This window comes from Leptidea sinapis, chromosome 15 (assembly GCF_905404315.1).
Source record: "Leptidea sinapis chromosome 15, ilLepSina1.1, whole genome shotgun sequence".
NCBI lineage: Eukaryota > Metazoa > Arthropoda > Insecta > Lepidoptera > Pieridae > Leptidea > Leptidea sinapis.
This window is the reverse complement of record NC_066279.1, coordinates 9,621,561-9,644,637: the sequence shown is the minus strand read 5'-3', so window position 1 is coordinate 9,644,637 and position 23,077 is coordinate 9,621,561. Positions and strand designations below refer to the sequence as shown.

The window sequence follows — 23,077 nt, the reverse complement described above, 5'->3', positions numbered from 1 at the left end:
CGAAAGCAGGAGTGCTATCAGGCTTGGGTCAATGCGGTGGTATCTAAGGATGTGAATTCCAGCGAACTTAAAAAACACTTCAATCATGCCTCCAGGTCCTTCAAAAGAGTTATTGGCAGAATTGGTGAGAGACTTGCACGCCTTCCCTCGGGAACTCGTGCGTTCTGGTCGCTCGCCAAGGCTGTCCAAGGAAACTTCTGCCAGCCACCCATTCCGCCACTGCACAGGGATGATGACTCACTGGCCCATGACGCGAAAGAGAAAGCTGATCTCCTGGGCTCCCTCTTCGCGTCCAACTCGACTCTGGATGACCAAGGTGCACCACCACCGCATATTCCGCGGTGCGATTCATATAAGCCGGAGCTAAAAATCCGGCATGGTGCCGTGCTTAAGACGCTTCTCACCTTGGACATTCAGAAATCGAGCGGGCCCGATGGCATTCCCCCGATAGTGCTGAGGACATATGCTCCGTAACTGGCGCCGGTCCTTACCCGTCTTTTCCGGCTTTAGTGCACCCGATCCCTAAGAAAGGTGTACGCTCAGATCCGTCCAACTACCGACCTACAGAGGGGCACCAGCTGATCAGCGACTGAGTACGGTTTCCGTTAGGGTCGCTCAGCTGGTGATCTTCTGACATACCTCACCCATAAATGGGCGCAAGCGGTTGAGTCGAAGAGAGAGGCGTTGGCGGTGAGTTTGGACATAGCGAAGGCCTTCGATTGGGTGTGGCATAAAGCGCTTATAGCGAAACTGCCATCCTACTGGCTTCCCGAGAAGTTGTGCAAATGGGTCACTAGCTTTTTGGCTTATCGGAGCATCAAGGTTGTTATCAACGGTGCATGCTCCGACTTAAAAACCATAAACGCTGGTGTCCTGCAAGGCTGCGTGCTATCCCCTACGCTGTTTCTTCTGCATATCAATGATATGCTGCAAATCAGCAATATTCATTGCTATGCAGACGACAGCACATGGTATGCTTCCTACACTGGCCGTGCCAACATATCCCGGGTTAGCGTCGACGAGAACCGGAACAAACTTGTGTCTGAAATCGAGACTATGCTTTGCAAAGTCTCGGAATGTGGCCGACATAATTTAGTCCAATTCAACCCCAAGAAGACACAAGTTTGTGCGTTCACCACTAAAAAGTCTCCCTTTGTCGTATCACCTCGATTCGAGATCACTCCTTTAACTGCCACAGCCTGTATCAGCATACTTGGCGTCGTAATATCGAGCGACGTTCAGTTCCGTGGTCACTTGGAAGAGAAGGCCAAACTAGCCTCTATAAAGCTTGGTGTACTCAGTAAGGCGAGACAGTACTTCACTAAAAGCCACCGTCTGCAACTTTATATGGCGCAAATTCGGCCTCACATGGAGTACTGTTCTCACCTCTGGGCGGGTGCTCCCCAGTACCAGCTTCTTCCATTTGACCGCATACAACAAAGAGCGGCTCGAATCATCGACGATCAAGTCATCTCCGATCGGCTTGATTCTCTAGCATTGCGTAGAGATGTGGGTTCTCTCTGCATCTTCTACCGCATTTATCACTGCTCAGAGGAGCTGTTCGGGTTGATTCCAGCGGCCGAATTCCACCATCGGGCAACGGTACGTGCAAAGTACCATCCGCATCACGTAGACGTCTGGCATTCCACAACCGCGCGTTTTGTTCGAAATTTCTTTCCTCGCAGAGCCACTTTGTGGAATCAATTACCGGCAGCGGTCTTCCCGAACAGATACGACTTAGGGACCTTCAAGAAAAAAGCATACTCCTTACTCCCACCTTAAAGGCCGGCAACGCATTTCTTGACACACCTGTTGTTGCGGATGTCCATGGGTGGTTGCCTCACCTTTCCGCATCCCGTGAGCCTCTTGCCCGTTTGCCCCCTCTCATATAAAAAAAAATAAGTGCTTATTTTCAGTTTTGTTACTAAACTTATTTTTGTCAGTGAAACAATTGAAATGAAATAAAACATCAATAAACAATACATCAGTATAAATCTTAGTTAAATCAGTAAACCCGTTTGTCAGATTAGAGTGAACATAGAAACAGACAAACAGCCAATTTTTTTATTATATTTGATAGCAATTATTCTTTCTAAAACTATAACTCTACGCTTCGTAAGTGGCTACATCAATGACATTATGTCGTATAAAATAAATTTAGGAATAAATATTATTCTGAGCTGTTTTATTTAAAAAAAACGATTGGTAGATATTGCTTCCTTCAAAAACTTTTTGAAAATGATCGGAACTAGCATGCACTCTGAAAACTTATCGAAAACTAACTGTATAATATTAAATGCTAGCACGAAGAAAATTTGTTTTGCTATCTATACCCAAAAAAAACATTTCTGTACATCATTCAGTATTTCCATAATTATGATATGGTGACAAACTCTCTTTTGGTACTTGGGCACGTAGTGGAGTCGCTTCAACATAAAAACTTTGTTTCTATTTTGAGAACATAATATAAGGATGAGTAAGTTTATTGTGCCCATACATTAGTAAAGTGAACCCAATACGAAAGAGCGCTGTCCACATTTGAATGAATTATAAAAAAATAAGAGATTTTTTGGCAAAATTTTGTGGCTAGATACCTCAAGGGGCACTAGATGATCAGCGATTGTTTCGTCAAGATCAATCAGCTGGTAGTCTTCTTGTATGTCACACTCAAAGACGAGCGGAAGCAGTTATATTGAAGGGCCTCTCCCTTAAGGGTTAGAAGTTAGTCTAAGCATAGCGAAAGACTTTAATTGTGTAAAAGTGTATCATAAATTGCCGTTAGCGAAGCTGTGGGCATCACAAGCAGTTACGTAAATGGGACTCCTAGCTTTTGGTCCGATCGGAGCAACAATTTGTTGTCGACGGCGCATGTTCCAACTTAAAACCCATAAACGCTAATGACCAAAAATATAGCTGCTGCCTCAGCAACTCTTAAAAATAATGGGATGAATGAGGCCTTTACTGTATCCTTGAAAAAGGATGCAAAAAAGTTTCATGATGATCGTGTTGAGTAGATAAGGCGTGACAGGGTCACAAACAAACATTCGTATTTATTAAACAAATATTTGTAAGAATTATTCAAAAATGTCGTAAAGGTAAAAGTTTACCAACCAGTTAAGCCAACTAGTTATATTTTGTTCATAAGATGTTTATATATTATGTTAAAATAAAGTTTCCTTTACAGTAATAACTGATCCTGATGACTGCTATAAGGTAGCGATTGAAACTTTACATAAGCCAGGAATAATGAAGAGATATTCGAGGGACATGCTTGGGAATGGGTTGCTGGTGGGACCGGGTTAGTTGTTCACATTAGTACATATGAATCACGGACGAGTAATAAAATAAGGACTCCTCGCCGCGATAATAATAATAATAATAATCTTTATTTGCATATGAATAAGGTCAGTTTTACAATCGGTCTTATTTTATTTAGATTACGTTTCTTTTATTACAATAATAGATTTATATTAGTAAAATTTTGTTTAAGCTGTAATAGAGCTAATTCTATAGTGTCAAGTTTATTTAACAGACCCGCTATGTTTTGATGTAGTATGCTTAGTTTACTTTTACTATATTTTTTCGCGAAAAAATTATTTCTTGTCACTTGTTATCTTGAAATAGTACGGGATTGTTCCCTTTTTTGCCGTATTTCCTTATTGTATAACATGTTTTGTGGTGATGAAGCTATCCTGTCATTAATTAATTTTGAATCGATTTTGTCAAATTATTTTTTGAAAAAATATAGAATTATACCTTTTCCATTCTGCGTATATTTTTCAATAGTTTGGTTCTTTGATTTTTTTTAGCTTTTTCATATTTTGGCAGATAAATTGTTTTTCGTAGTCATCAGAGTCAATTTTTATGTTTAATTTTTTAGTCATCCCCTTGGATACTCTTGCGATGTCGCTGTCCTATTTATTTTTATATATTTAATGTTTTTAAAAGTTCTAATTAATGAGTATATTGTATCATTTATTTTATTTTCCTGAAGATAGTTGTTGTTTAAGGTTTGGAATATATATACACCGAATTTTTGTAACTTGTTTAGAGCTATCGACATGTTCTGTAATAATAAATAGGGGATTTTGTCGTCCAATCCTACAGATATAACTACCTTATTGCCTAAATTAAGCTCATTACATAAGATTTCGCTGTATGATAACACTTCCGAACTCATCGCGTTAGGCTTAACAATAGCACAGATATTGTAAATGTCATTCCATTTATTTTTCCTCGTATAAGTAAGGGCCGAGGGAAGTCCTTTCACCTGTTGATCTCCTAAGATAAACAATGAACGATTGTTGTTTATAGTGACGTCACCTGACACTTTTTTTTCATACCTTCGGTCGATGTCGCTACGTTTTTGTTCTCAGATTTGTGTCGGGCTTGACCTTGTTTTGTACATTCCTTCGTTTGATCTCTTAAAAAAGTCACAGTTGAGTTGTTTTTCGTACATACTTGGATAGGCGTGCTCGTCCGATTGAGTCGTGGAGAACTCTCCGAATTATTTTCTTGAGCCGGAGCTGATTGTCGATTGATTATATCACATTTATCTGTATTCAATGATTCAATTCCGGTCTTCATTAATACTTTTATTTTTTGTTCGTACTTAATAATTATTTTGATTTGTTCTTCTTTTTCTGACTCTAGTGTTTGGATCGTTTCGTAAGCGATGCTTAATTCGTTTTGCAATTTCTCTATTTTATGTTTTATGCTCAGGAACTTGTTGATTGTTAACACTACTTGCCTGGCTTATTAAACTTATGTTTGTGAGACTTGACTGTTCACTGTCTAAACATTCCATAAAGTCATTAGTTAAGTTTCGATTCTTTCTTTATTTTTTCTATAAGTTATATTATCGAAACTCATTTATAAATTCCAGTAGATTCGCAAAAAAAAAAGTCTAACTAAATTAAAATCTGTTGGGATTTGAACTCATGCCTAAAAAGTTACGCGCTTACTTCGATCGTTCGTCGCTACCCTATATTAACAAGTGAAGCACCTTTATGCTAGTGTGTGCAGTTACGGGGGATACCAGATAACACAAATTATGTCCCGTTATTAGTCATAGTATTATATAGCCACATTACTTTTAACTCTGATTTTTTAATTTTTGTTGGTCAGTTTGTTTCCTAATATAAAAATAAATATCGCAGGTATAGTATGAGTAAATAAATAAATCACATAAAAAAAGTAACAACTTGAAAGTAAGGATTGGGGAGTTGATTCCTGTGTCCATTTCTTGTTTGTAGTATCTTTGTTTTAACTGATATAAAATTGTCGTACATATTTTACGTAACATTTCTTATTTTAAGAATACCTACACAAAATTCATTCTTAAATTCGTTTGACAAATAAACGTGGTATCGATATTTTTATTATATCAACGGATCGATTATTGCGACATAAACTGATCCGTCACAGACGATGGCAGATGTTATAATGGCGGCTGATCGGCTTATATTAGTGTAAGTGTGTGCGTGGGACTATGTATTTAGACGTTTACTGGCTTGTTTTGATACTTCATTGTTATGTTAGGTGACACGGAGTCCTTATTTTTTACTCATACTAATTTATATATTAATTTATATATAATATAATTTATATATAATAAAAATATTGTTTGTATAATTATTAAATTCAAAACAAAACAGCCTTAGCCCCGTCTATATTATATAATATTATCTATCGTGTTCATTACCGCTTCAGAATTTTTATATCTGTATTTATATGATCTTTCTTTAATTTAATTAACAATATAAGCGTAAGCTATGTACTTTGCATACCAAATGACTCTACTACACTACCAACAAATTCCATCATTATTCAATTTATTATTGAATATATTGATAACGATCAAATTAAATATATACAAGATACAAAATAAGTTTATTTCTCCTAATATGTAGTAAGGGTAATTAAAATAGTTCACCAATAATTATGACAGGAGATAGGAACTCAATCTATCGTGGGTGCACATCAGATTGGTCCCAAGAAGTTTTTCTGTGTGTGAGGTGTGTGTAAATAATATGTTTGATGTTTGCGTGTAGGATGATTATATGATATGAACCTATAATATTCCTATATTTATTATATAACAAATGTTTAATTTCGTCATTTATTTTAATGTTATTATTTGTTTCTTGCAAGAATAATTACTTAGTCTAGCCATAAATATTGTTACAATTAAAAATAAAAAATATTTACATTTGAATTTGGAATCTGTAATTTTCATGTGGTTTTGTTTTCTCATTTTGGCGCCAATACATTGACAATATTTAATGATATTACAATGGGGTTGGGTGATAAATAGAACCGAATCGCTGTCATTGCATTACACAAAGGATGTATGGAGCTTAATGCAATTTTTAAAACTCTCCATACATTTGGTATTAGTAAAATGTTTGTGTACCGGGCTATTATTAGGTGCAAAGAGACCTCCTCTGTTTGTGACAGAAACAGATCTGACAATCTGGAAGTATTCGTACGAAAAAAGTGGTCATAGCAGAAAGGGAAAGAATTGGAAGGAAAAAAAAGAAATTGTAATTTTATCTCGGGAGATGAAGATAGCACCTAGAACCATGTTGCGTATTTTAAAAGATGACTTAGGACTTGCAGCCTATAAGATATGTACTGGTCATTTCTTAACTGACAATTTAAAAAAGAATAGGGTGGTAAAATCGAAACAACTACTGAAGCGGCACGCAAAGGGAGGTCACAGAAAAATTTTGTTCAAGGATGAGATTTTTTTACAATTCAGCAAGATTTTAACAAACAAAATCACTCGAGGAAGATTCCTAATTAGTCGACGGAGTCTAACGTGGGTACTATCCGACTTCAGTGATGGTTTGGTGGGGTATTAGCTATGAAGGAGTGACTGAGCCACACTTTTGTGAAAACATCGGCGCAAATGTATCAAGTTAAGGTTAAAAAGATTCTTGAGAAGGTACCTAGGTAACACTGAAAATGTTTAGAAAATGAAAAACGGCTTAATGTAGAAAGTTGCCAATAACTTGTTTTTTATTCGTTCCTCTCTACAGATCTTCGCATTCGATGGAACCACTGAGAAAAGCAGTGGGCCCATTCTCCTTAGGGGTCTCTTCTATGGTATTTTCGTACGCTTTCACCGCATCTTCAGGGCTCGTATACCTCGAATTTTGTCTATACTTCTTGGGAATAAATAAAAGTCGCAGGGCGCCAGGTCAGGACTGTATGGCGGATCACTCGTTATCTCGACAGCTGCTATAGTCAAACATTCAACATTCCGTTTTGCGGAGTGCGCTGAAGCATTGTCGTGGTGAAGGACGATCCTGCTTCGAGGGCGCTGCTGTCGAATTTTTTCCAAGACAACAGGCAAACAGCGATTGACACATTAGTCTGCAGTAACTGTCCTTCCATCTTTTAGCACAACTGTCGCGCAATGACCTTTCCGACCAAAGAACTAGGTAATCATATTTTTTCCTTGACTTCTTCCTTTCTTTATCTTAGTTGGCCGATCCTCGCTCCACCCACTGAGCTGATTGATTGTCTTTTGGTTTCGGGTTTGTTGCAATATATCCCCAGCTTTCATAACCTGTGACGATGTCAAATACAGCATTTGAGTTACCGCCGTTGAACTTATTTAACATTTAGCGACACCAGTCCATGCGAAGGTGTTTCTCGTCGTCGGCTCTTAACCGACGACCAGAAACACCTTCGCATTCCTCTTCGGATTCCCCATACTTTTATGGGGAATCCATCTGATACAAAGCTTCCTGACGCGTTCAAAATTTTTTGAACTTGACTCATACCAATGCCAAGGCTTGCCCATATGTGCTGATAGGTCACTTTCTTATCTTCCTCTCATCATGCGTCCGCGTCGCACAGCACTGATGTTATCTTCAGTAGTTCGCTGTTAAAGGATGTCCCTCACGCGGATCATCATTGAAATTGCTACGTCCACGCGTAAACTGGTTAAACCAATTGTAAATAGTGGCACGAAAAGGGGCTTCATTAAGAAATGCTAACTGCATCTAGCTATTATAGTTTTGTTGTTGAGTAAGCCCACAACGAAAGTCATAATAAATCATTGACCGAACACTTTCACACGTTAGGTTCTTTTTCACGTGTAACAAGAGTTTTTGATTTGCCGCCAATTCACAAAAACAAATGACAAATGAATGCAATATACTACATTAGGTTACCAAATAGTTCTAAAATTGAAATTCAATAAAAGTTTTCATTAGCAATGTTTCTAACTGGCCAGTTCTAAACATTTTCAGTGTTACCCACGTAGTGGAGCCCCTTAAAAACACCATGTCCAATAACCAAGAATGGTCCTTCCAGCAAGACTTGGCGCCGGGTCATAAAGCTCGATCTACGCAGTCTTGGTTGGAAACGAACGTTTCAGACATCATCAAAGCTGAAGACTGGCCGTCGTCTAGTCCCGATATCAGTTATTCATATTATCATGTAGGTCGCGTAAATGACACTTATGAATGTCAAAAAAATATTTTTCTTATTGAATCTACCGCTACTTCATAAAGGGTTGAGCTAATGAGAAGAAGTAGCAAGAAACTCATTGCCATAATAAACGCCATGATAATTTGGAATTCCTAAAACAATCCGTACAATTGGCAGTGAAGAATTTTCATATGGAAAGAGTGCATCCTTCTATTGATAACTGGCCTCAACGTTTAAAGGATTGTATTGCAGCCAATAGACTACTTCGAATAAGCTTTTTACATTTTAAATTGTTTTATATTAAATTTTTATGTATGAAACTAACACACAAAAAATAATAAATGTGATTTGCAAAAAAAAAAATTCTTTGTTTCAGAATTTATGGGAAGACTATGTATATGCTTTATTAATTAAATTTAATCTACCGATTTCTTTATTAAATAAAGTTGGATGCTTAATGCTTTGGCAGCAGTAGTAGTACTTTGTTACGTAGGCAGTCCCAAAACTAGGTTTTTAACATACTTTACAGTGCCGGTGGCGTCTTTGTTCGTTCCCTTTTTCTTTGTGATGTGTTAAAATTGATTTAAGAATAAACAATGTTATATTAAAAGATTTTATATTACGATTTGTAAGTAACTTATAAATATTTTAAATCTAAGTAATTTCTTGGCAGTATCTGTTTGGAAGAAACATAGAAAATTAATAAACCCTTCATTCAACCAACAAGTTTTAGATGGATTTATGAATCATTTTAATGATCAAAGTAGAATACTTGTTAAAGAATTAGAAAATGCAGTTGGAAATACACCAAAAGATCACAGATCAGCACTCGAGAGGAAAGCATTAAGAACTATTTGTGGTAATTGTTATACTTACATATTTAATTCTACCAATTGTTACTTAATTAAAAGTTCCATTCAATAAACACTTCTTGGTAATCAGAAACAATTTATTTTTATATTATATATTACAAAGTAGTTAACTTGTAAGATATACTTCTCTAAAGTGACAATTCAAAATATTATTTTAACCATAAAGTAAATAAAAAAAAGTATTAAGTTGTTGTTATGTTATTTCATTAGGAACTGCAATTGGAGTGCACATAACTGGAAATGAAATATATAGTAAACAGGTTCTAGAATCCTTTAAAGAAACTCTTTTATTAATTACAATAAGATTTACAAGATTTCACTACTACTTCAATTGGATTTACAAGAGAACGAAGTTATGGAAAGATACGGAGCAATTAATAAAATTTTCGCACGACTTTACTGAAAGGGTAAGTTTTTAGGGAGGTATTTAAAAACAATAACATGTGAAATTGTTTATATAATATATTTTATATGAAAAAATAAAAGATAATATAGTAAGATAATAGGTATGATAGGCCAGTACTTAAGTGAATTTTAATATTGGCTAATTGTTAAACATAGTAGTGTTTATGTAACTCATGGTTTTAACTCAACTTTATTAAATATGAAAATACGCGACGAGACGAGCAGGATGTTCAAATGATGGTAGTTGATACGCCCTACCCATTACAATGCAGTGCCGCTCCGGATTCTTGAAAAGCCCAAAAACTCTGAGGGGCACTACAATTGCGCTCGTCACCTTTTGTTGTCTCATTTGCCCAGTAATTTCACTAGTTATGGCGCCCTTCAGACCGAAACACAGTAATGTTAACACATTAGTGCTTCACGGCAGAAATAGACGCCGTTTTGGTACCCATCAACTAGCCGGCATCCTGCGCAAAGGAGCCTCCCACTGGTGAATGAACTTAAGCCGAAAGATCGACGGGTCCTGACTATATACCTCCATATATATAAAATGAATTGTCGACTGGTGTTAGCGGAGCCACTTCTCCATATTTAAAAGAAATTTTTCATCCCGAGTGCTGGAAGGTTAGTCGTGTAGTTCCGATACCCTAAAGTGGGGGTAGCAGTAGAGTGAATATGTATCTATACTTATATTAGCAAAGTCAGGAGTTAGTTTTGAGTCAGTACTTCAAATGTGCATCTTAGCACACGTACAATCTTACTTGACAGATGCTCAACATGGGTTTACAGCGCAACGAAACACTACAACCAAGCTACTAACCAACATGGTAGATAATATTCCGGTAGTTGGTGATGGCGGGCAGGTCGATGCAACCTACTTTGATTAAAAAAAAAATTGATCTAGTAAACAATGATGTGCTGAAAAATGTTAGCAGGATTTTGATTCACCCCTCAACTACATGGCTGATACACAGCAGTATGTAAATTATGCTGGATATGCATCAAAAGTTTATTTTACCAGATCCTCTGTAATTCAAGGCAGTAATCTGGGACCATTAGAGTTTCTTCTGATTATTATTGATCTTCCTAAGATAGTTCAGTATGCCAAACGCTTGCTCTTCGCCGATGATCTTAAACTATCATTACCATTAAAAGAAAATAATGACTGTGAGAAATTAAAAAGTGACATCGACAGGGTTGTAGCCTGGAGTTAAAACAATTTGATGCAGTTAGCACCTCAAAATGTTAAGTTATTACTTTCTCCGAAGCTCGTAACGCTACGTTGCTTCACTACGACGTAGACAGGGAGCAGATGGCCAGGGTATCTGAAGTAAATGGATCTTGGAGTGAGTCTCAATGCCAACTTGAAGGTTCTGGGGTTTATATTGCGTATGGTTTATAGTTTTTCGAATATTAAGGCTTTTATTAATGTATATAACGCTTCGGTCTTCTTCTTCTTCTTATGTTGAGGGTCACCTCAAATATGGGCATCCCAAAACCCGCAACCATGATAGCTCAATCGGTAGCCTCGTGCAGGCTGTCGGGCATGCAGGGCACCCAGTCATATGCGCAATGGTCTGTCTCGGATGGCCGCAGATTCACTCCGTATCATGTCCAGAGATGAAACACGAGCTCGCTAAGTTAGCCCTAGATTTCCCCACTCCTGCTCTGAGGCGGTTGAGCGACTTCCAGATAGGCCAGCTAAGGTTGTATCCTTCGGCTAGTCTTTCCTTCACGCTGAAGTTAGGGCTTGAGGTGCTTAACCGTGATCTCCACATAGTAATACATGTAGCTTCAGCGGACTGGCTGAGATGCTGCACTGAGTGTAAGAAGCTATTTCTGGAGCGTTGCCTAGGGTGGGCCGGTTTATGATTGAATAGAGGGGTCCCATCTGTCCTGTGTCTGTTTTGTTCTTTCTACCGAGCTGGAGACCGCTCTTCGCACTTAAGGGGGGGCTATTCTTGCCAGCTGGTACTGTTTTTCGGTAGGTGTTGGCTTCTTACAACCTGGTTTACGACAGGACTCATTCAGAGCTACGTCAATCAACTTTTTTGTTACCTTTCAATCTGGCAAAAGGTGTAATCAGTCGTGATTTCGTAAGGCTTTTTGATCATTGCGCTGATGTTTACGGTACATAAGCAGCCGATAGGTCCACGAAAGTTGCACCCGTAATTTTCCCCCTCTCGAAACCATACTCAATATGTTGAGTCAGGTTGAGAATTTGCGACGAGCAAGACTTGCCTGGGCGAAGGCTTGATTGTTCGGGTATAATAGTTTTTTCGATGTGTGTTCGCGCACCCTCTCGGGATATTCTTGCGGGACACATCTTTTACCATGTCTATGAAGATGTTATAATTCTGTGGGGTGGCATCTATTGTGGAGATTCTGTCTATTGTGGTTGAGAACTTCTCCCAATGCGCCTTATTGAAGTTGAAGCGCCGCCGGAAAGGGACTGTAATGCGTTGGACCACGACACTAACTTCACAGGAGATAAATCTATGCTGGGTGTGAGGAATCGGTTTTGCAACTCATTTTTGGCACTGAGAACTATTGTTTGCACTAACAAAGATTAAGTCTGGGTTGTATGCCCATTTCCATCTTCCACTATTGAAAGACGTGGGCAATTTTGGATCGTGAACCAGTGCAAGATTGCTGGCCTCGCTCCATTCTTCAACACCCTCTCCATTACTATCTGTTGCACTGTAGCCCCATGAGACGCTATGGCTGTTAAAGTCTTCAATAATTATGCTGGTACTTGTGTTGCTGAAGTTGATTGGGGCTGTGAAAAGGAAAGAGTGGCTGGGAGATATATCTGTCAGATAGGCAGACTTTACATGCTGGATTGTATGTAGATTGCGCTGCCGTACTTGTGTTATGGTCGCTTGATGATGTTTGGTATTTCTGGCCGCGGATCATCTGGGCCTCGATGCGTCTCTTGTACGCATACTTCGTCTTGTTTATTTACATTGCACAGCTCAGCAAGTAAAGTTGCTTTCTCTGACGAGAAGCCCTCGATGTTAATAGAGAGCACTGTCAAGGCAGGCTCTAATAAGGGTCGTTTACAGCAAGCTTGGTTCTCCGAGTTGGCCATTGTGGTGAAAAGATTAGTCAGCCTACTTATTTTGTTTGTGTAGTACTGCCTCCAGGGACGCCGGGTGCTTGTGATTGGTATAAAACTATGCACCACGCGGGAAGAATCTTTTCATGTCAACGCTTTCGTTAGAAGCCAGTTAGAATATAGCACTGTTATCTGGGCGCCTCATGAAGCCAAATATAGTCTAATATGAGAGAGTATACAAAATAAATTTACACAGTACCTGTACAAACAAGAGAAAACAACATAATAATAATATTATAAATAATTTTATTTCAGGCTACAAGTCCCATACCATAAATACCTTATAATCTAACATACATATTTATAAAACTTAATTCTTCGTCACCTTTTCGCGGCGAGGGGAGGCGCAGGTCCGGTAGCACCCGGCGGTCGTCGTCGTCCGCGATACTTCCGAGGCACGACCCCCTTTGGCTACAGCTTCACGTCTATTTCACGTCACGTTCTATCGGGACGCAGACCACAAAAGATTTAAAAATCTTTTGTGGTTTCTCTACGCGTGACTGACGCGTGACCAACTTTCCGACCTGGGGGTCCGGTTGGGACCGGAACCTTGTCTTCTCCACCAAGTACTTTGATCAATGTTGGAGGCCTTGGTGGTGTAGTGAAAGCGAGAGTCGTAAATAAACGTCGTTGGGGGACGCAGGAGCTGTTTCTTTCCAACTAGAGCAAGAGCCCGTGGACACCATACCTGCGTTATTTTATAAAAGCTGAAAGTTTGTCAGCGCATGCTCCCAACAAAGGTAAGAGCGATGGATCATTATGGAGTTTGGGTTACAGTGGCATTAGCAGGTAAACGGTACTTAAAGTGTGTAAAATACCGATCTAAATACATCAAATAATAAAGTGTGATTTTTTGGTATTACCTTCAGAATATTATTAAAAATCACGTTCTTCATTGCCAGACACTTAATATCGTGGCAACCCGTTGCCAGACACCCTTAATTTTCTTGAAATTAAAATCGACAAATCAAAATTTACTATTAGATCTATTTACATCGGTATTTTACATATCTTTAGTACCGTTTACCTGCCAAAGCCACTGTAACCCAAACTCCATAATGGTCCATCGTTCTTACCTGTGTTGGGAGCATGCGCTGACAAACTTTCAGCTTTTATAAAATAACGTAGGTCTGGGGTCCACGGGCTCTTAGACCATACCGTTGCTCTGCCACATTGATTACGACAAGGAGGCCTCCTCTTTTTCTGCTCCACCTCAATGAAGCGAAGCCATCCTTGTCAGTTGCCCCTTAGACACAGTTCTATAAGTGGGTTCGTTGCGAGCGTGCCCGCTTCCACCGTTCGCAGTCCGTCCTCAGCACTATCCGCGTTCTGGGATGCTGGCTGGTAAACACAAAGAATAGCTGTGTTTGTTGGATGCATACGCTTTACCCGACTAGACCTCAGAAAATAATTATCTGCTTAAAATAGATAACTGATGGCAGATAAGCGCATAAAAAAAGATTTAGATCAAATAAATTAGACTTATGAATTTCAAAGCTGTACATTTTATCAACAATTAAAGCTTCATCGTTTTTTTTAATCACATTCTATGTAATGTGATGCAACAACTATTATTAATAAGAAAATAACTTTACGTTACTTCTTCATGCAGATGCTGCAGACGAAGAAGAATGAAATTGCAAACACCCCTCGAGATAAAGATAAATACTTAGGTATGTCTGTCTATCGTTGACCGCGGCTTGGTTAATTGTTGTATAATGTTCGAAGTGGCAATACTTTTTATCAAGGCAAATATAAAAATAATAAAGATATTTAAGAATAGTTTCCGATTAACAATTAAGCACTATATTAAAAAAAAATCTATAACAACGTTTAGAATTTTGTACATGATATTATGTCTCGGCCTTTTTTCTGTTCTTTAAATAGATATTTTAATACACATATAACAGGTATTTAAACTGCTTATTCAAAAGAATTTTTTCTGCTTCGTCATATGTATATTTCTAATATTTTTAAATCTCAAAAATTAACGAAGACTTATTTGCTCAATTTTGTGTTACAGATTCCCTTTATAAACCATTCATATACCATCTGTTGGAAAACGAAAACAAAAAATTGAGCCTTGAAGACATAAGAGATGAAATTAAAGTTATGATAATGACAGGTTATGAAACTAGTAACACTGTGATCTTATTTGTTTTGCTATTAGTTGGGACCTACCCGCATGTACAGCAAAAAATATTTGAAGAGTATGTAGTCCTGTTGATTCTTATTGCCTTCTATTAAAATCCCTTAATTTAATTTAAAATGGATTTGTGTAAGTATAATAAGAAAATAATAAGAAAAATATTAAGTACTGAGTACATTAATTAATATACAGCTGCTTTGCCGCTCACCTAAAAATTATTAAAAGTCAAAGTCAAATAAACTTTCGTCATAATTAATATTTAAAATACTGAATCTACCAAATTATGAAAAAAATGGAGCTCGTGAGAACAACATAGAAGAAACTCTACTCTTTCAAATCAAATACATATAATAAAATAGTAACTGGTGGCTGTCTGTACATGGAAGATAAATAAGAAATACTATTACAGGGGCACAACATAAACGCAATATAACCCAATATAATTATTTTTTGAATTTTTGTCTGTTTGTGCACGCTAACATCAGTAACGGCTTAGCCGATTCGAATGCAGTTTTCACTATTGGATTGCAGTTTGCTCCATAGGACTTACTATATGTTTAATTTCAATCGGTTCATAAATTAACAAGTAATACGTCAAGTTAGTTGAATTGTCTGAAAGTGTGATATGAAGGTATGACGCAATCATTATTAAAGTATTTAATACAATGAGAAGTGAGTGACAAGCTCGTTTGCTGAAAGGTCGTAGCGCTAACGGAATTTAAGCAACTCCGGTCGTGGTTCCAACTAATACTCTTTTCAATTCCGTCATCCTCGAGGGCAAAACGTCGGCTCATCAAACTTAGCCCCACAAAAAAAAATTTTTTCTATTTTTGAATTTTCAATATCGCATATCGTTAGTTCGTAGTTTGTTCTTAATTGTTCGCTATAAATAATTGTTTGTTCTTTTGTTGTTTATTTAAAAACAATTAATTGAAAACCCTTTAGTTAGCCCCCGCCCCCTGTTAATGGGGGGAAACGCCTACTATTTGGTAATGGCACTCGTTGTTTTAACTGTTCTAACATAACCTAACCTAACCAATTTTAATGAATTGCATTTTTTTTAAATAAATCAATCGAGAACAAACAAATGTTTATAGAGAACAATCAAGAACAAATTGCGAACTAACGCTGTAATAAAAAAAAAATAAAAAAAAAAAAAACTGGGAGGCTAACTTTCGTGAGCTCAAAACGTCACAAGCATGGTATTAACGTGGTCGCTAACTATGGGCCTAATGAGGAAGTTCATTATCGCTCTGCGGGCAATGGAGGGGGCTATGCTCGGAGTTACCGACATAGCTTAGGTGGTTGTGAAACTGAAGTGCGCAGGGCATATACCTGGATGGACAGATGGCCGTTGGGGCAGTTAAGTCTTCAAATGGCGACCACGTACCGGAATACGTAGTGTTGGTAAGTCCCCCATGGGACGGACTATCTGGTCAAGATCGCCGGAATAGGTTGGATGAGGGCAGCACAGCACCGAGCGTTATGGCAATCTTTGGGAGGCCTTTGTCCAGCAGTGGACGTCTTCCGGCTGAAATGATTTATTTATTTATTTAATGGATCACCAACATAAGAAACAGTAGTTACAGTTTTAGTAATTACATTGCATTAACTTATAAAATTTAACTTTTCCTACAATTAAAGGTAATCAGCATGCTTTGTGTTACAAAAATTATTAGTAAGGATAAATCTAGAAAAATATTGATTAAATTTAGTAAATTACGAGCTTTTTATATTAATTACAAATCTGTGAATGCAATATTTCAACCAATTTATTATATAAGTCTACGTAAGTATTCCATTCTGAGGCTGTAGATAGATTACACTTAATGAGCTTTAATTTAAAGTTGTTAAGACTATCAAAATTAATGTCATATTTGAACTATAGATGTCGTGGTATTCTGGCAGAAAATTTAAATATAGGTTACAGAGCTGGACAATCAATGCCGCCGTTTATTAACCTATGGAGAAATAACATGTCGAGATGAGATCGCTGTGATTTACAGATCGTATTATGTCATTGATGAAGAGATTGAGAAATAGAGGCCCCAGAATGGAGCCCTGGGGTATACCAGAAGACGCAACAAATGGTTGAGATTCTTTTCCATCCATTACTAGTCGCGCCCATCGATTAAAAAGGTAGGGAGCACACCATTCAAGGAGGTTATCAGTTATTCCGAATCTATGTAATTTCCCAATGAGAATGTCGGTCTATACTGACTTTTGTCGGTCTATACTGACTTTTCAAACACCTTTGAAAAGTCAGTATAGACCGCGTCTATATGTATGTTTTGATCTTCGGCTAATTTCAATTCGGAAATAAAAGAAGTAACATTTGTATTAGTCGATCTCTTAGCCATAAACCCTTGTTGTTTAGTGGTATTATATTTTTTTTGAATAAATAACGTTATGCACCAGTGATTCAAATACTTTGGATATTGAAGATAGGATAGAGATTGGGCGGTAATTAGTTATTTGGTCTTTCTGTCCGTTTTTGTTTATAGGGACTACTCTTGCTTCCTTTCAGACATCTGGGAATGTTCCAGACAGCAGGGATTCATTAAACAAATATGCGAGGGGAAAGCCTAGCATATTAGCACAGTATATTATCTGGACCTTAAGCTTCTTTGCGACTTATTCAGGTGTGAATTCGAAATATCCTATGACGTCCAGTGGTTCATTCCATGATTCTGGAATTTTATGTGGTTATTGTTATCGCAAAAATCTTTTTCATATACTGAAGAGAAATGCATTCCAAACATGTCTGGTATATCGTTTAGATTTGATGATACTTTGTAGTTTAGGGTCATAGTGTCTGGATACCTCGAACTAATCTTTCTCATGTTTTTAATGTGTGTCCAAAATTTTAGCGGATTCTTCATAACTTCATTTTCGAGTCCTTTGGTGTATTTGACACAACAGTCCTTTATCAGCCTTTTGCAATCCTCTCTTAGGTATTCATATTCTATTTTGTCCAGAGATTTTTTATTTCATAGTTTTGTTAAATAAGCTTCAATAATAAAATCCATGATGCGCAATTCTCTTTAGAACCGGTACGTCAACGGAAAGTGCTATATTAACGTTAAAGCTTACTGTTGGGTACTATACCAATACGAAAACCTCAGTTTTTGCCTGCTTTCTTGACTTGTCTAGGGAGTTTGACCTGGTGTCATATCCAGTACTGTGGGACAAGATCAGAAGTGCAGGAGTGCCAGAACAGTTCACTGCCCTTTTTTTTTTTTTTTTTATGGAATAGGAGGACAAACGAGCGTACGGGTCACCTGGTGTTAAGTGATCACCGCCGCCCACATTCTCTTGCAACACCAGAGGAATCACAAGAGCGTTGCCGGCCTTTAAGGAAGGTGTACGCGCTTTTTTTGAAGGTACCCATGTCGTATCGTCCCCGAAACACCGCACAAGGAAGCTCATTCCATAGCTTTGTAGTACGAGGGAGAAAGCTTCTTGAAAACCGCACTGTGGAGGACCGCCACACATCCAGATGGTGGGGATGATATCCTAACTTGTGGCGTGTCGTGCGATGGTGAAATTCGGCGGCAGGAATCAGGTTAAACAGCTCTTCGGAACACTCCCCGTGATAAATGCGGTAGAAGACACACAATGAAGCGACGTCTCTACGCAATGCCAAGTGATCCAGCCGTTCACAGAGCACTGAGTCCCGGACAATTCGAGCTGCTCTACGTTGCACGCGGTCAAATGGATCGAGCAGATACTGGGGTGCACCAGACCAGAGATGACAGCAATACTCCATGTGTGGCCGGACCTGCGCCTTGTAGAGCGCTAGAATGTGGGCCGGCTTGAAGTATTGCCGTGCTCTATTGATGACGCCCAGCTTCTTCGAAGCCAATTTGGTTTTGCCCTCCAGATGGCCACGGAATTGGCAATCGCTCGAGATTTCGAGACCCAGTATTCCGATACTAGGCGCGGCTTTAAGAGAAGTGTTCTCGAAGAGCGGTGATACGACAAATGGGGTTTTTTTAGTGGTAAACGCGCAAACTTGAGTCTTCTGGGGGTTAAATTGGACAAGGTTCAATTTACCCCATTCCGCGACCTTCTCGAGAGAGGACTCGATAGAAGACACAAGTTTCTCCCGGCACTGGTCGACGATTTCCCGAGAGAGACCTGCATGGCCCGTGTATACGGCATCACCAGTGCTGTCATCTGCATAGCAATGCATGTTGGAGGTGTCCAACATATCATTGATATGCAGAAGAAACAGCGTAGGAGATAGCACACAGCCTTGGGGCACTCCAGCATTCACGGGCTAATCAAGTGCCCTAATCAAGTATTGGTATACCAATCAAAAAAATCAGCTTAGGTGAATGGATGCTCTGTCAGAAGAATATCGATTAGAATGTGGTGTTAGACAGGGAGGTTAAACGTCTCCTTTACTCTTCAATCTTTATATAAATCACTTGATTGAGGTACTGAGCTGCACACACGTTGGATGCCACATAGATGAAACCTGTTGTAATAATCTTAGTTTCGCAGATGATATGGTACTGCTTACTCCCTCAATCGGAGGACTTAGGAAGCTTATTTCCATTTGCGAGATATATGCAGCGGCTCACGGCTTAAAATATAACTCAAAGAGTGAAGTTATGGTATTTCGAACTCCAAAACACAATTCACGAAATTATTCTTGCTCATTTCTCGCAAATAAAAAGCTAAAGTGTGTTGATAAGTTAAAATACTTAGGTCACATCATTTCGAATGACCTAAGAGATGACTATGACATAGAATGGGAGCGTAGAGCGCTATCAGTGAGGAGTAATATGCTCGCCCGCAGGTTTGCACGAAGCACAAATAATATTAAAGCGTTTTTTTCCAAAGCATTCTGCCAGTCTTTTTACTCGAGCAGCTTGTGGGTGTCATATTCGCGCGGGGCTTATAGCGTTCTACGTGTCACATATAATAATGCATTTAGGAGGCTGTTGGGGCTACCATGACGTTGTAGAGCTTCTCGAATGATTGCTGAGGCATCTGTGGATGGTTTCCATTCCATAATGCGCAAAAAATCAGTTTCCATGTTGCAGCGTCTACGTGTTAGCAGTAACAGCATCCTAAAAATGATTGCTGCCAGAGCTAACTGTTCCTTCCAGAAACACTGGGTACAGTTAGCTCTAGGTTTATAAATATATTTCACTAATAATACAAACGTGGCGGAATTAACACTCAGGAAAACTTAAATCAATTGTATAATTATGGATTTCCGCAATATTAACGTAATAAGCTAATACATTTACTAATATATATGGAGATCTCTCTGAATTATAAATAAATTAATAAAAAAAATATTTTTTTGCTTTAGCAGATATATTAAGTGCTGAGAAAACCAGACAGGCTAAGAACAATTTCAAGATTTAAAAACGACTTAAATTCATCACTCCATTGTACAGATTCTAAGTATTTATTAATTGCTTTATATTCGGCTTTATATAAATTATGTCGACGGGTGAGTGGTATGGTATTTCTTTTCGTTTTAACTTTTAATAAGATGTCAAGATGAGGATGACTTATCAACATTTCTGACAGGGTGCAGACATTCAGAAACTTGTAGACGTTACTAGATAGTACCAATTCAAGAATTTTATGTTATGTCATCGAGCATAAAAAAGTCTACAAATTTGCTAAGTAGTTGACGTACCTCAGCTGCATTAGAATTCAATAATCTTACATTCTGATAGTAATTTTTAATGTTATCAGTTGACAAACAAATTGGTAAGGGTAATTAGTGTATGTATGTAATAATAAATATGTAATTAATTAAGACAAAGATTAACTAAAATTTAAACAATTAGCTATACGTAATTATTATTATTAGTAAGAATTACTATTTAGGTTATTAAATTGAGATAATGATTAGGTTCTAGGTTAGTTTGGTTAGATCTTCAGCACTTTTTCTGATGTTTCGGTTTTACGCATGAAAATCCTTCCTGTCTTTACCCAGACAAACTTTTAACCAAGCTCCTTTGCTTTATTACGGGACACTGCGTGGAGGACTTTTTGTGATGGTTAGAGGTGTTCAACAACGAATACGGGTTTTTTTGTACTACTGATACCAAGGTGAGATGTGTTAAGCTTTTCAATTGCGTTGCTTGCTTTTTTATTAAATCTGAGTGTCGCTGCAAGAAAATCGTCTCTAATTCTAGGAAAACTGAATTTTACAATTACGGATCTAAGAGGGGGCTCCCACTGTTTATTTTAGCAACTTTTGTGCATAGATGGATGTCCGCCTCGTTTAACTTATAATTCGTAACAGAAGCAAGTTGCTTAGCAATAGTAATTAGGTTCTCAGATTTGCGCTCGGGAATGTTCTGAATTTCTAGATTACTGGCTCGAGAGTGCTGTTCCATGGGAGTGATCCTTGAGTTAAGGTCTGTTTTCAATTGTATTCAAGGAATCTGATACTCGTTTAAAACTGTCTAGTTCTTTGGTTTGTACTTTAAATTGTTTTAATATGTTCGTTTTAAAATTGTCTGATATAGTTTGGAGTTCTTCGCGGATAATTCGTCAAACACTCTCTATTGATATTTCGGACGTATTTTTTTGTACTATTTGTCCTTCTCTCTATATTATTAAATGATGGTGATTGGATATTTACGGCTGATCGAAGTGGTGTGTTGGTATTATCCGATTTTGGCTGCTTACTATGACAACCTGGGCATATCCACTTTGACTTAAATTCCTCCGATAAGTCCTTTAATCCTTAATTGTTAATATTGACACAGTTTAAATGAAATTTGAATCTGCAGGACACACAGTTTAAAATGTTTGATGATGTAGTCTGGCGATCACAACATCCAAATTTTGTTTTATTTTGCGACATAATATATTTTATCCGATCAGTTTATAAACATACTAGCATGATATTAAACGAAGCTCGGCGGCTGGCAAGTTGACTCGCTCGTTTGAACGCAGCACTGCGCGTTGAAGATGATTCACGCACGATGACTGACACGAGCGACGGCACAAACAAGTACGCTTATGAATAGTTTTGATTGTACCGTCACTGATTACGTTTTATTAAATTCTTATATTAGAGAACTGATTTCACCAAAAGTTAGATCGTTTTACTGGCTATTAAAAAATATGTAATTTTACACTATTTGACTATTATTGACTATTATTTTGGAATTAATTATATACAACAAACAGTAACACATGTGAATCGAACGGACCGCGCGAGCAATATGATGATGAATATATAGTCAGTTTCGCAGGTTTTGACTCATTCAACGTACATTGTTTACGGTAGTAAGATCGCGTCGGATAGTTGACTGCGGATCTATACAACTATACGAACGGGAAATGATTTTCTTACCAAGGTGATTTTGGTAAAGATACGAAGCTAAAGTAAATTTACACTTGTTGTCGCTTATTCAGGCATCACAGTCACTTTGTTGTCAGGAGGAAAAACTGGCCGTACTATGTCTTAAATTCCGATCGACTTAGATCGTACAGAGCACCCCTATTGTAATATTTATAGAAACAGTAATAAAGCTAAGGTTTTACGTTATTGTAGTCTTATTATATGGGATGAATGGCCTACCGTAAAACAGTTGAGGCAATAGACAAAACATTAAGGTGATATTAAGCAAGCAGGAACAATCCGAGACCTCATATCATCTGAATATGTAAATACAACGCAAATATCCAGTAACGCAAACTACTGGTTATGCAAAATAGCTATTTTAACGTCGTATAGACGTCCACTGCTCTACAAAGTCCTCCCAAGTGTGGCTGCAATATATGCTTAAATTTTGAGTCATGTTTCGGGGGAAAGTGTAGAATATGTCTCCTTTAACAGGGTAATGGAAGACGCAGAATGTACAAATTATCCGCTAGAATTTTTAAAATCCCATTATGCCCCTGGATTGCCAGCTCACAAGCTATATTTAAAAGTGAGGTACCTATAATGCTGCTCAGAAATTTGATTTCCCCAAATCTCTGCAATAGTACCAGATAAAAGTAATTAATTTGCAGAAAATTTATTGAAGTAGGCGTTACTTTGCGGAAATCTCATAACTAACCAAAGAAATAGAAAACTCAAAACATTTGGATAATTAA

The 23,077-nt window shown here is 37.9% G+C and overlaps 1 protein-coding gene across 4 annotated transcripts in view; it reads left to right on the top strand.

Annotated features, from left to right (window-relative positions):
* Window positions 1-23,077, top strand: part of LOC126968468 (cytochrome P450 4C1-like) — a 32,827-nt gene that overhangs the window by 3,223 nt on the left and 6,527 nt on the right. For 2 of the 4 annotated variants that reach the window (XM_050813528.1, XM_050813529.1), the window contains 5 exons: window positions 3,185-3,298; window positions 9,119-9,304; window positions 9,528-9,724; window positions 14,453-14,513; window positions 14,864-15,050. In XM_050813528.1, coding sequence (XP_050669485.1) covers window positions 3,185-3,298; window positions 9,119-9,304; window positions 9,528-9,724; window positions 14,453-14,513; window positions 14,864-15,050 — 745 coding nt within the window. Of the gene's footprint in view, window positions 1-3,184; window positions 3,299-9,118; window positions 9,305-9,527; window positions 9,725-14,452; window positions 14,514-14,863; window positions 15,051-16,995; window positions 17,129-21,762; window positions 21,959-23,077 lie in introns of those variants that run through there. The other 2 variants (XR_007730213.1, XR_007730212.1) reach the window with 2 other exon arrangements.